The 14,892-nt window shown below is 39.8% G+C and overlaps 1 protein-coding gene across 1 annotated transcript in view; it reads left to right on the top strand.

Moving 5' to 3' along the window:
* The first annotated feature begins 586 nt into the window (after window positions 1-586).
* The window catches only part of LOC141349026 (microtubule cross-linking factor 1-like), a 76,571-nt gene continuing 62,265 nt past the window's right edge, over window positions 587-14,892 (top strand). Inside the window, exons 1-3 of the mRNA XM_073857050.1 lie at window positions 587-1,998; window positions 5,452-5,676; window positions 5,751-5,909. Of these exons, the coding sequence (XP_073713151.1) occupies window positions 1,237-1,998; window positions 5,452-5,676; window positions 5,751-5,909 (1,146 nt within the window). The 5' untranslated portion in view covers window positions 587-1,236. The remainder of the gene's footprint in view (window positions 1,999-5,451; window positions 5,677-5,750; window positions 5,910-14,892) is intronic.

The raw sequence follows: 14,892 nt of genomic DNA, 5'->3' as shown, positions 1-14,892 counted from the left end.
AAACATTAAATTATACAAGAAAGTAGTGCTTTTGGTTAGTAGCCTTATTTTTTTTTTTAGGTTTAATTACACAGAATTCATGATAAATTTATGTATTTCATAAAATGTCATAAAACTGGGGCCCCCCTGGCACCATCTTGCGGCCCCCAGTTTGAAAACCACTGAACTAGGCTAAAACCGAGTTCAAGTCAGGGTTGACATTTGATCAAAATGTTCTTTGTGGAACCAACATGGTTATTTTGTGACATCACTAAAAAAAACATTTTTAAGCATGCGCCAACCCTACTGAAAAATCCAGCTAAGATCAGCGTAAGCTGGTTTTAGCTGGTCTCCCAGCTTGGTTTTAGCTGGTATTGCTAGTGTAGCAAGCTGGTCTGTGTTTTGTTCACTTTTTAATGCTGGAAGACCAGCTGACCCACCAGCTTGAGCTTTGCCAGGCTGGAAGGACCAGCTTAGACCAGCTACCAGCTTATGCTAGATTTTTCAGTAGGGAAATTTATTATGGTCGTATTTTGTTTAACAACGCCTGGCTTGTAAGTACATCAACGAACATTTATTGTAATTGGAGAATTAAGGTGGTGTGGCTTTCATTTTCCTACAAATTTGCTTTCATTTTCCTATTTTTGCAAATGTTTCTATTTTGCATATTTTCTACGTGTTGTAAGTTTGATTTACGTCTGTGTTTTTCACATACATTCGACGTACAGTAAAACTGACGCGTCAAGTCTCTGGTCCACCACGCGTACTCACGCCGCGCGTGTGCTGCCGGTGTACCGGGGCGCGGGAGGGGTGTGTTCCGTATTTGTGTGTAGAAGAACAAGCGCATGCGCTTTACGAGAGCCGAAACAGAAGCGGAGCGCGTCAGACCGCAGCGGCTGCAGATTTTTCCCGTCAGACGGGAGGGGAGGAGAGGAGGCCAGCAGGAAGAAGGGACCGTAGGGAGATGGGAATACTTTTATTCAGAGGGATATGGATTTAACGCACAAAATCACGGAGATTCTCACTTGACATCGCAACATCCACCCGTATTGCGTTCGGAAGCGCTGGGAATTATAGGCTAGGCTACTCTCAACCCCGGTGATGATGACGACTGGAAAGTGAATCTGGAGTGATGAGACAAAACGCGAAAGGAGAAAAGCGCGCTGCTGGATCCATCCGACAGGGTTGTTGTCTCCCCGGACTCAGGGTTGATTATCGGTACCGTCGTTCTCCTCTCACAGGCGTGGAGGTCATATAATGGAGAGCCCCAATGGCTCCGACACCAAACCGCAGAGCCATCATCATCCTCAGGTGGAGAAGAAGAGGTTAAACCGCGCGCCGTCCCCTGCCAGACCCGTCCTTAAGGATGTCCACTCTCGATCGGGCAAACAGATCGTGCCAAAATCACCCAAACTCAACAAGCCGCAAGCGTCCGCTGCTCCGGTAGCGTCTCAAAGCCGCGTACCGAGACGCGCCACCCCCAGCGCGAAGGAAAAACCGGCACCTGCAAAAAGCAACATCAAGCCCTCATCTACAAAAAAGTCCGTTAAGGTCACTCAGCATGCAGCATCCGAACCGAAACCGGCCGGCAGAGTGGTTGACACCGCTCCGCAAATCGCCAAAAGCAAGCAGAGGTTGGCCCCTCTTTCCCACGGTCCCGTCGGATCCCCGATACGCGTTCCCACCGGCCGGGTTTGCCAGACGGACAGCAGTTCGGATTTGTCCGATTGTCCATCCGAACCTCTGTCCGACGAGCAGAGACTCGTTCAAGCCGCCAGTAGCGATGTGGAGTCGTGTAGCGGCTCCGGTTCGAGCGAGCGCGGGGAGCAGGTGGCTGAGATTCGTGTGCGCACGGCGGACTCGAGCGCGACGCTCAGAGAAGCGGCGATGTCAGGTGCGCACGCTGGGAAATGTAAAGCGGAGAAAACCGCACAATTCAAAGCGGAAGGGAAGGAAATGATCCAAGAGGAATTGTTAAGGGAAATCGAAGACCTTCGTTCGGAAAATGACTACCTCAAGGTGAGCCAATGCTTTAATTTAAGAAAATATTATACTGTTGTATAAGCCTACTATATGTACTAAAATAAACGCATGTAGTGTTTTGAACCTTACTATAGTAAATATCAAAGTGTAGCCTACTACAGTTTACAGGCCTAAAGTTTATCAGTTTATACTAGCCTATATATTAGGCCTAAAACTATGCCATATAGCCTACTATATACTATACAACAATTTATTGTAGTAAACACTGACTAAAGTATGTGGGCTGTGCCACATGCTGGTACTTCTATATTCATATACCATGGTATTTACATGCTATTCCAACGTATTATATACAATAGGCATATTACCATCTCCAAAATAACTACCATACAGTGCCATGATGCTTTTAAAGGGGACATATCGTTAAAATCTAACTTTTGTTTATATGCTTGGCCCTCAGTGCTTCTATCAACTTAGTTTTGGTAAACCATTCTCTGCAAGCATGTGAAAAAATAGATCTTTGACATTTGGCTCCCCTAGTGATGTCAAAAGGGGATCTTAGTATAATAATGCCACCCCTTAATCTGCACTATCCAACCACGGCACTGCCATTTAGTGCAGAGAGAAAGTGAGAGAGAGAAAAAAATAATTGACAGCATAATTGAGTTTCAATTAACAAACCACCATTATGGTGATCAGTGTTTGCATTTCATAAGCTCATTTGCATTTTAAAGGACACAACCTAAACGGCACATTTTTGCTCTTACCTAGAAAGTGACAATTTTAACATGTTATAATAAATTATCTATATGATATTTTGAGCTAAAACTTCACATATGTACTCTGGGGACACCAAAGTTTTATTTCACATTTTAAAAAATGCCAACTTTAATAGGTTTTTAAACTGGGGGCAGTTTCTCAGACAGGGTTTAGATTAATCCAGGACTAGGCCTTAGGTATTTCAAGTAGTTTATTAAACATGCCTTAGAAAAAAAATCTTTACTGTGTGCATCATCTTGTGACAGAACAATGGTACAGATATATTTTAAAATAGGTCAGTGCCAGGTGTTTTCAGTTAAGATGGCTCAAACAAGCTAGACTTAGGGCCAATCCCATTTCTCTGTCTTACCCCTTACCCTTACCCCTACCCCTTAGTTTTGCAGTGCACGTTCACGTGAGAGTAAGGGCTATCCCAATTCTCGTTTTGATCAAGGGGTAGGGCTAAGGGCAAGTGGTAGATCTAGATACCCCTTAAAACCAAGAATTCACTGCCAGAATACACTGCGCAACTGGCAAAAATGGCGGCCAGAGCGTCCAGAGAGTCCCATAAATGTAAGTATTTTCGGCGTAATAATTAATTTAAAAATTACTAACATCTTGTTTTGTGCTCTACACAGTCCTGTTCATATATATTTGAATTATGTTCTTAATTTAAATGTTTTAAAATTTCGCTAGTTTGCTACGCTAACGTTACGTTGCTGATTTGCACAACATTCCCGTATTTGCTGATTTGCCCAACATTCCCGTATTTCTCTAACTAGCCATGAATGGCTATGGCAATGCATGCTTGTCTACAGTTTTAACTGGCAGCCAGCAAACGACGATGTATGATGACGTAACCGTAATCAAGCGGTGTCTCATTTCATAGGGGTATGTTTTCACCCCTAGCGCTTAACACTTGGTTTTGAGGGACAAGGGCTAGGGGTAAGACGAAGGGGAAGGGGTAAGACAGAGAAATGGGATTGGCCCTTAAGCCCTGTCTGGGAAACTACCCCTTGGTGTTTACTTACATTATTTTGTATTTATTTGCGTTTCCAGATTAAGCCCTTGGTCAGGTTAGGTCTTGATGTTCTGCTGAAGGATTAAGTGACACTTTCACTGTGAAATCCATTTGACTGTTACACGCAGTGCTTTGTGTTTGGACGACAACCCCTGTGCTGGTTAGGGCTGTCACAAGAATTAAGTAATCATCTCATCGTGATTTTTTGACCTAATCACGATGATTTTAAATCACCGCAATGATTGCACATCTCTAAAAAAACACAAGGGGGAGCTGGAGCGCCTTTATAAACGAGACAGTATCAGATTATTTTTTAATATGTGTTATGTGTATTGATATTTACTGCCAGGTAAACCTTGCAAAATATTTAATTAAAATAGTCACAACAATGTGTGTTAATTATTTCACAAACAAAGAAAAAATGTTTGGGAATTAAAAGTCAAATCAATAAAACAGACAATTAATTGTCATAATCGCCACAATTTATTAGACAATTAACAGTCAGCCAAATTTCATAATAGTGACAGTCCTAGTGCTGGTGTGGTACATCTTTCCTCATACTGCTCATTTACACCTCAAATGCAAACTATTCTGCACAGTTTGTTTATTAGTATTTACAGATATCTCTTTTACTCACTGCCCATGTAAGCTTTATTTGGTTTTCCATATTCCTTGCATAATTATTAACGATGAGGCTTTGAGATGAGCACACAACTCAACAGTTAACATCCTCCTGTTTTTTTTTTTTAATTGTTGAATATGAATGCAGTGATGGGATCAGGGGACCATACTGCGGTCTTGTTTTGTTGCATTGAGACGGATTCAGAATGATTTCACATCACATCAATTTATTTGAATACATTTAAGGATGATGTCACAGGACACTTCAACACCTGTGCTCCCAGAGTAAAACTGACGCCAGCCCTCTAATCGGCATAATTTCATGAAGGTTTCATTTCATTTGTCAGATGGAAGAGTGCATGAGTGCTGTCACAAACTGGATTTTCATACATTTATAAGCACTCGAGTCAGTGCGTTCTCTGAAGACGTTAATCCGTTTTAGTAGCTTTGCCTGTAATGGATGCATCTCACACAAGAGACATCCACAAAAACAAACCTCCTGAAACCTGGATGATGTGTTTAAAGCCTTACAGCAGATGTGCATCCATGATTATTTATCATTCCCTTGTGTATCTCTCTTTTTTTATGACCTTTCTTTCTCCCTGTTGAATGACATTGATAATTTAGATCAATGTCTCATAATTCATGTTTGACAGGAGCATCCGCACATGACACGGCAGAATGACACGTCACATGACCACGTACAGTGAAGGTCATTGTGTTGGGCTGTTTATCATTGTCTGTGTCTCGTTTTTCTTCTCGACCTTGTTTATTGTAGATGTCTATAGTGAGTGTTTAATGGGAAATGAGGCTTTACAAATAAGCACCATCAATTAAAGTTCGGGGCTGATGTCAAGTTTTTATAAATGTCTTTCATCTTGGTGGATTTTATTGACAGATTATTTTGAACGTTGGGATACTATACATTGATTTCCGTCTTTGGCATTGCCTTATATAATATTATAGATATCAAGGTTATTTTTCACTTATTTACATTATGCAGGATGATATATGCAGAAAACTTTAAATCTCAAAAAATTAGTGGGTTTGGTTTGCTTTCATTCTGATTTGAATTCGGATTGCTTTAGGATGAAGTGGACGAGTTGCGTGCCGAGATGGAGGAAATTAGGGACAACTACCTTGAAGAGGAGGTCTACCAGCTACAGGAACTACGCAGGGAACTGGACCGTTCCAACAAGAACTGTCGAATCCTTCAGTACCGCCTCCGCAAGGCTGAACAAAAGAGTTTGCGTGTAGCTCAGACCGGACACGTTGACGGAGAGCTTCTACGCGGTCTGGAGCAAGACCTAAAGGTGAGTCTGCTTTGGTTGGCGTGTATGTATTATTGCTTGGACGTACAGTGCATTACATGCCACTTCACGCACAGGTGGCCAAAGACGTATCGGTGCGTCTGCACAATGAACTGGAGACGGTGGAAGACAAGCGCACGCGGGCGGAAGATGAAAACGAGATGCTCAGGCAAAAGATCATCGAGGTGGAGATCTCCAAACAGGCTCTGCATAATGAACTCGAGAGAGCCAAAGAGGTAAGACATTGCTAGCAGATCTTATGATTATAACAAGCATCTGAAAGTGGAAATCTGGTTGTTATGATAAAATATCACACCTCTCCAGTGACTTTATAAGTGGGGCTGATTTTGATATTTGTCTTTAAAAGGCAAGGGGTTATTTTAGTGCTTGCTTACAAGGGTATCCCAGAATCCCCTTTGATTCTCTGGCTGCATTTTTTAAAACATCAAAATCTCCTTAACAGATTATTGCATCCTGACATTTTAAGTGTGTGTATTTGCTTTCTTTATTTAGCATACAGGGAAGGCAATTTTAAAATAGTTAACGTTTTCAAGAGAGTTAAAGGGATAGTTCAGCAAGAAATAAAAATGACCCCATGATTTACTTACCCTCAATCCCTGATATCCATCATCTTTCAAACCAATATATATTAGAATTATATCAGTTATATTAGAAAATGTTGGGCTCTTCCAAGCTTTATCATGGTAGTAAATGGTGCTACTGATTTAAAGCGCAATAAAGTCCATCTATCCTTCACATAAGTAATCCACAAGGCTCCAAGGGGTTAATAAAGGCCTTCTGAGAGTAATCGTTATTTTGTAATAAAAATATATTGAGGGGTAATTTTTATTTCTGGATTTACTGTCCCTTTAAAATAGTCATCCTTTTTACTTACTATTATGTCATAGTAAATGTGTAGCTTGCATGAGCTCAAAGTTGATTTGGATAAATTGTCCTTCTGGAGCTTGACACACCCAGTTTCCTGTTGACATTTTGTATTCCACCATGAAAGTCGGGTTGGATAGCCATCAATTATTTACGGCTAAAAGATCAATTTTTTGGTAACACTTTATTTCACATTGTCTTTTGTGTAGTTACATATCATTACTATAGGAATAACAGTAAGTTGATTACATGCAACTCTAAACCAAACCTAATGCTACGTTCACACCAAATGTGAAGCATCATGTTCCTCGCTCTAGATTACTTGCGGGTTTCAACTTCGCGTAATGCAAATTTTTCATGAATATTTTCAGCTTGCGCAAAGACACAGTTTGAGCCGAATAGCTAGTGTTTTTTTTGCGGCAATCACACCAACCATTCGCGTGATTGGCATCGCACTGCACGATTTTGTGGCTATTGTGTCTTTGCATTGACTTTGATTGATCTACTTGCGCAAATCATTGAATTCACCTTTGGTGTGTATGGCAAACATTTTTTTGTGAATATTTTCAGCTTGCGAGAAGACGCAGTTTGAGGCGAATAGCATGTGTTTTCGTGGCAATCGCACCACCTGTTCGCGTGAGTCGCATAGCCCTGTGCTAGTTTGCGGCTATTTGCGTCTTTGCATTGAGTTTAATTGTAATCTACTTGTGCAAATCATTGAATTCACCTTTGGTGTGTATGGCAAACGCGTACATGTGTTTGTGGGTTTTAACTTCGTGTCATGCACATTTTTTGTGAACATTTTCAGCTTGCGCAAAGACGCAGTTTGAGGCGAATAGCTAGTGTTTTTTTTTTTGCTGCAATCACACCAACCATTCGCGTGATTGGCATAGCACTGCACGATTTTGTTGCTATTTGTGTCTTTGCATTGACTTTGATTGTAATCTACCTGCGCAAATCATTGAATTCACGTTTGGTGCGTATGGCAAATGCGTACATGTGTTTGTGGGTTTTAACTTCGTGTCATGCACATTTTTTTGTGAATATTTTCAGCTTGCGAGAAGACGCAGTTTGAGGCGAATAGCATGTGTTTTCGTGGCAATCGCACCACCTGTTCGCGTGAGTCGCATAGCCCTGTGCTAGTTTGCGGCTATTTGCGTCTTTGCATTGAGTTTAATTGTAATCTACTTGGGCAAATCATTGAATTCACATTTGGTGTGTATGGCAAACGCGTACATGTGTTTGTGGGTTTTTACTTCGTGTCATGCACATTTTTTGTGAACATTTTCAGCTTGCGCAAAGACGCAGTTTGAGGCGAATAGCTAGTGTTTTTTTTTTTTGCTGCAATCACACCAACCATTCGCGTGATTGGCATAGCACTGCACGATTTTGTGGCTATTTGTGTCTTTGCATTGACTTTGATTGTAATCTACTTGCGCAAATCATTGAATTCATGTTTGGTGTGTATGGCAAACGCGTACATGTGTTTGTGGGTTTTAACTTCGTGTCATGCACATTTTTTGTGAATATTTTCAGCTTGGGCGAAGAAGCAGTTTGAGATGAATAGCGTATGTTTTCGTGGCAATCGCACCACCCGTTCGATTGACTTGCATCGCCCTGCACGAGTTTGCAACTATTCGTGTCTTTGCATTGAGTTTGATTGTAATCTACTTGCGCAAATCATTGAATTCACGTTTGGTGTGTATGGCAAATGCGTACATGTGTTTGTGGGTTTTAACTTCGTGTCATGCACATTTTTGTGAATATTTTCAGCTTGCGCGAAGACGTAGTTTGAGATGAATAGCGTGTGTTCTCGTGGCAATCGCACCACCCGTTCGCTTGACTCGCATCGCCCTGCACGAGTTTGCGGCTATTCGTGTCTTTGCATTGAGTTTGATTGTAATCTACTCTCGCAAATCATCACGTTTGATGTGTACGGCAAACATGTACTTGAGTTTTTGGGATTTAACTTGTGAATTGCACAAAAACGCAGTTTGAAGCAAATAGCGTGTATTTTCGTAGCAATCACACCACCCGTTCATGTAAATTCGCATCGCCCTGCGTGAGTTTGAGGATATTCATGTTTTTGCATTGACTTTGATTGTAATCTTCTTACGCAAATCATTGAATTCATGTTTGGTGTCTATGTGTTTGTGGGATTTAACTTTGCGTCATGCAGATTTTTCGCAAATATTTTTTGTTTACTTGCCCGAAGACTTTGATGCAGTTTGAGGCGAATAGCGTGTGTTTTTGCGGCAGTCGCACTACTTGTTTGCGTGATTCGCACCGCCCTGCATGGGTTGTGGCTATTTGTGTCTTTGCATTGACTTTGATTGCAATCTACTCACGCAAATAATTTAATTCACGTTTGGTGTGTATGGCAAACATGTACGTGTGTTCGCAGGATTTAATTCATGTCATCCGAAATTTTTGCTTGAGTTGAATATGTTTCGCGTCATTAGCATCACCCTGCGTGAGTTTGCATCGGTTCGCATCTTTGCATTGACTTTGATTGTCTACTTGGCAAATCATTAAATTTGCATTTGGTGTGTATGCGCCCAGTAACCTAACCCTATAGAAAGTACATTATGAAAGTACATTAAGTTATCACTTGGTAGTTAAATGTAGAATTACATTATAAGAAGGACACTGTAAATAAAGTCCAATCCCATTTTTGGTGAACTATACCTTTAAATAAATCTATATACACACATGGACAGTACTTTATGTAAAAATATAAAGCTTTGAGTGTTACAGATGTGTCAGCTATAGCGCATCTCTCTTGTGGTTTGTCCTAGAAAACCACCGGCTCCAGTTTTTCATCCTTTAAATCTTAATCTTTACTCCATCTTTGCCCCACAACAGCAATGAATTCAGATTGTATTGTATTTTCCACATTGTCTCTTTTGATTAACTGTACCAGCTTTTCCAGGGGATGTCAAGTCTGTTCAAGGCTTTAAATTACAAACCTTTTTGAGTTACCTTTTTTGTCCTTTAATTCTTCAAGTAACGATTCATGTTCGCGTGCTGTGAGACCCGTGAACCAACACGTAGATATGATAAACCCTTGATGTAATGTTTTATTCTCCAAAGAACCATCTACATTTATTCATTTGGCAGATGTTTTTATCCGAAGTGCATTTTATAAGTTATACATTTTATCAGTATATGTGTTTGCTGGGGATTGAACTCACAACCTATGTGCTGTGCTGTAGCATAACGCTCTACCAATTGAGCTGTCATGCATTAAGGGAACCATACAGTGCATTCGAAATGCTGAGATCTATTTTAAGTACTACAGTGGGATTTATATGTTTAAAGTGGTATACCTGCATTCCTGACAGGTTGACGGGTCTCGTTTACATGAAAATAAAGCCTGTTAAACAGACTGGAATGCTGTTAAGCCGGGCAGACGGGAAGTGCGCCCGTTGCTTTCAGTAGTGTGACGGTATGTGCTGTGTGTCACAGCGTTGCATAGAGAAGATGCGAAATAATGTCTTTATCATCAAGACATTTGCATTTATGCATTTAATCAAAATGCTGTAATCCAAAGCAATTTACATGCCATTTAAGATGTACATTTTATCAGCATGTATGTACCCAAGCGATCCAACCTATGACGTTTTCTGTGTCAGTGCAATGTTATACCAACTGAGGACTGTGTGTGTGTACAAAAATGTTTTATTGAATAGACAACCTATATTTATATACAGTAGTTCCAGACAGTTAACGTATGAGCTTGTGCATCTTATGCATAGCTTTGTGTCGTCTCTGCGTTATCATCGGTGTCCAGGTTGCTTCGTGCCAACTCTGAGGGATTGGCATCCGGACCAGAATTAATCCAACTGAGCAGCCGCTTATGAAACCTTCTGGCAGATTCCCGTCTCACAGGGGAGGACAGGAGAGAGAGCGATGCTTTATATCTGTCAGGCTGTGGAATGGCAGAAGCTTATGAGAGTTTTCATAAACAGTTCAGTCGTTTCGTGTGTTGCAGGGTTGCTAAAGAGAGGCTGTCATTTGTTATGCACCATACTGACGCCACACATCCAGATTGTTCATCCAGTCTGTTAAAGCAGCTCAGTTTTACAAGAAACATCATTCGATAGGCTGTTTTTGGACTAAATGACTGAATATTTAAGACGCCGTTATTTTAATTTAGTAGGTGTGTGGTGCACTTCATGATGTTGCTACAGTTTCTTTATGCTTTTCACAGTGCTATTCGTGATATTACTGCATGTCATGTCAAACTCCATTTCCATGTATGGTGTAAAGTTTACAGTAATTTCTTAATTATTAAACAGACACCTCTTATTTATCAAATGAATTGACTTTATGTTTAATGAAATGAAAAGTATATAGCGTTAGATTATAATCTATTTATAAGGAGAATAAAATTAGCAATTTAACTATATACACTCTAAGAAAGGATGTGTTAGTTTTAACACATTGTTTTGTGTTATCCTATTTAAAGATGCAGTGTGTAATTTTAGAAGGATCTCTTGACAGAAATGCAAAATAATATACAAAACTATATGATCAGGGGTGTATAAAGACCTTTTATAATGAACCGTTATGTGTTTATTAACTTAGAATGAGAAGTTTTTATCTACATACACAGAGGGTCCCCTTACATGGAAGTAGCCATTTTGTGCAGCCATGTTTCTACAGAAGCCCTTAATGGACAAACTTTTTTTACCAAGTTGTCTCCCACGATGACATGTTTGTCCTGTGGCGGCTACCGTAGCTTCTCTATGCGTTTCAAAAGTGAGGGGTGAGCAGTGGACTGAGCCGTTGGTTGCAATGCGCAACCTCACCACTAGATACCGCTAAAATTTACACACTGCACCTTTAACACATAATGTGTTATTTTAACACATAATGTGTTATTTTAACACATTATGTGTCATTTGGCGTTGATTTTGAGTTCAAATAAATAAAAGGGACAACACAAGATGTGTTAAAACAACACAAAGTGTGTTGTTCCAACAATAACAGATATGTGCAAGTTAAAGTTATTCTTCACCTAATTTAAATATGAGTATTGGGTCACCTATGTAGTAGAATTGTGAAGTTTTTTAGAAATTGGTGCCTTCTAGGCCGAGAAAAGACAGAAAATGTGTTTTTGGCTCATGTGGATGAAAAACACCAAATCCCAGAATGCATTGCTTCGCTGCTCTACGAGGCCACACCTACCGGTTCGAGAGGGATGGACATTCAACTAGGCTAGCTACTAACAAGTTGACTTGAAAACTGAAATGACACCGGTTAACTTGAGTCTCTGTTGACGAGTTAGTTGATAGATTATTTTCAATACTACTTTTTTCCATCGAAATTGTGATAAGTTGCTTTGTGCCGGGATGTACAGTCAAAACCAGGAAAGGACAGTAAGTTTCCATCATTTGCCGGTTTTGACGGTTTATAGATGTAAATATATCAACCATAGCTCAGCTGACAGATGGGAAAAACAAACAAAATACTCACTTTATACTCTGGCCTCCGTTTCTCCCTTTTTTGTATATCATTATCTTAGTATCAGTATTTTCTTTCTAGCATGCACAAATAAAAATGTCACTGAACTTTTGCGGTGTAATTGTAACAATGAGCACTCAAATTTGTTACAATGCAAAAAACAAAGCAGTGACTGCTGAGTTAGCTTTCATGCTAGTTAATGATAGGCTATGCTAACGTTTAGGTTTAAGTTCTAATATTGACATTGCTGTTACGTTTTGCAGGTCCATTTCAGAAACGTCCATTTCCAATCTCCGAATTATTGACCTTTATCTAATACAGACTCAAACATAAGATCAGTTTACACACACACAGAGCTACTGAACTGAACTGCTCTGAGAAGCAGCCAATCTTAGCAGAGCTCAACATTATTATTTATGACCCTTTCAAATAAGGTAATAATAGATCATTTCTAGGGATGTAACGATTCAACCGTGTGTCCTATTAAAAATGCCTGTTTGAAATCGATCTTTGTTTCATGCACAGCTTGTGTGTGTACTACGGCATTTGGTCAGTAGTAGGAGTCGTTTATAACGTGAATTTAATAAAGCAACACACGTTAAACAAAATCATTTAAAATATTCTTTATTATCATGAAAATACCTGAAACAATTTGAAGAACAGTGATATAAATAATTCCTGTAGACATTTCCTGGAATAGCATTCGTAATGTTGCTTCTTCTGTGGCACAAAGGGAGTTTCTGCATGGGAGCGCCCCCTGGCGTTCGAATGTGCCTGGAATTCACCGTAATTCATTCAGATTCATTCATTGAGAAAACGTGCATTTGCACGATTAATCGTTACACCCCTAATCATTTCATTCTAAAGGTAAATCCTAGGGTTGTAAATGAAAATGTAAAACGGTCTCTGGATAATTTTTGCACTTAATAAAGTCACATTGCTTCTATGTAAATATCAGAGAAAATTTTAACAAATTATTTCAAGGAATCCTTTGGCACCCCTAATAATTTCCAGGTTTTTCTATTTTTTTCCCTCGTCTTTCTTGTCTTCATTGTTTAAGCTGCTTTGAAGCAATGAAACATTGTAAAAAAGCGCTATACAGATAAATGCGATTACCTTGGTTGCTTTGGGAAACCAAAATGATTACTCTTTGGCATTGATGTGAAAAACCTTTTGTAACACATTTCGTTAAAAAGTTATAACATTATATCAAAGTGGATGCTTAACCAGTACCTACTTTATCTGAGAACTGTCAAAGGCTAGTTTTGTCTTCATTTGCCATTGTTATAGCTCAGTATAAGTGCTAGCAAAGGCTTTGGGATTGTGTATGTGCGTGTGGTGCAGTCAATTCCCTGCAGTTTTGGACTGAAGAAATCAACACATCAATGCCATTCATAACTATTTAAAGGTGGCTAATTTGTATGATTTCTTTAGTACGGTCTGTTTTCGTGCCTGTGATGTTGGGCTTAGGGTTGGGGGTTTCATTTTTGCTTTTATTTGCAACCACATAAAATATTTACTTTGTTTTGCTATTTAAATAAACTTGAATGCTAAGGTACAGCTCATATTCGGCGTACACACACCTTTGATTTTACATAATGTCAAACATCTGGGCATTAATTTGTTCCTGCAGCTCAGTTGGTAGAGCGTTGTGTTAGCAGTGGGTTGTGGGTTCGATTCCCAGTGAACACATACTGATCACATACTGCACCGTATGTCGCTTTGCATAAAAGTGTCTGCCAAATGCATAAAGTAAAATATATAATGTTTATAAATCAAATACCTATGCGAGTCTGCTCTGTCTGGTGCAGCGAGCGCATATGAAGTAGGGGATCTCATTGACCTAGTTAGTTCTTGTGAAGAGCTGAAGGGTTGGGGGAGGCAGAAGCGGGGGTCTGTTTCTACAGTCAGATATCAAACATGTCTTTTTAGTCTATCTATATCAAACCCACTGCGACAACACACTGCTGTTGATATGATATAATATGATATGATTCATAAAAAGGTCCTAATATGCACTGATTAGGTACAAAGGTGCACTTTTGGAAAGGGAACCACCCTAGTGACAGCTTTTGTACCTTATTTTCTGAGAGTGTATGTTTATCTTTCATGGTAAATCAAACCTTGTTTTTGTAACAGATGTTGTCATTGCTAAAACAAGAAGCAAGTCTGGGCTTAGTGATTAAGCTGGTCATCTTGCTGGTTAAGTTGGTTAAAAGAATGTTAGTTAGAATTTCAAAGCCATGTGATGTTTGTGAAGCATGCAGAAGTGTTTCATTTATATGTGTTTTCATTGGGTGTGAATGTGTAATATGTAAAGTATTTTGTGCATGGTGTTTATGAATTTGAAAGTGGTACACATTCAGCTTTTATTATCAATTAAGGGAAAATGAAAAGTTAAAGGATCCACACTAGAGCGACATCCATGCTATCTGCAAATATTCAGTGTGATTAATATTCTGGCAGCACATTTCAGTTCGGGCGGCCCGCCTAAGCTTGGAAACCCTACCGCCTTAACTAGGTCGTCACAAAAAAGATTTTTGCTCCACAAAAGGCAGTCATGTGTATCTCGGAGAATATCGCGTACGCGCTTCACACCGCGAGCGTGCACGCGCACGCGCCACGCGGCCGAAGTGAGATAAAGACGTGGTCCGTCATGTCTGGAGGAAAGCCAGTTAATAAAATGCGTGTCCATAAGAACTGTAAGTGGACTTATGTTTTGGGGTTATGTAAGCCTGTTATTGTATTAGTCTATAGTTCTTGCAATTTTAAAGGAAGTTAGCTGGTGATTTTCTTGTTTGAGCAACCTGCTAGTTAGGTTGCACGTGCCTGTTGATTCCATATAATTGTTGAGCGCTCTTGCTC

Source organism: Misgurnus anguillicaudatus, chromosome 2, assembly GCF_027580225.2.
Source record: "Misgurnus anguillicaudatus chromosome 2, ASM2758022v2, whole genome shotgun sequence".
NCBI lineage: Eukaryota > Metazoa > Chordata > Actinopteri > Cypriniformes > Cobitidae > Misgurnus > Misgurnus anguillicaudatus.
Note: the sequence above shows the minus strand (reverse complement) of the source record. Positions and strands in the feature narration are given on the sequence as shown.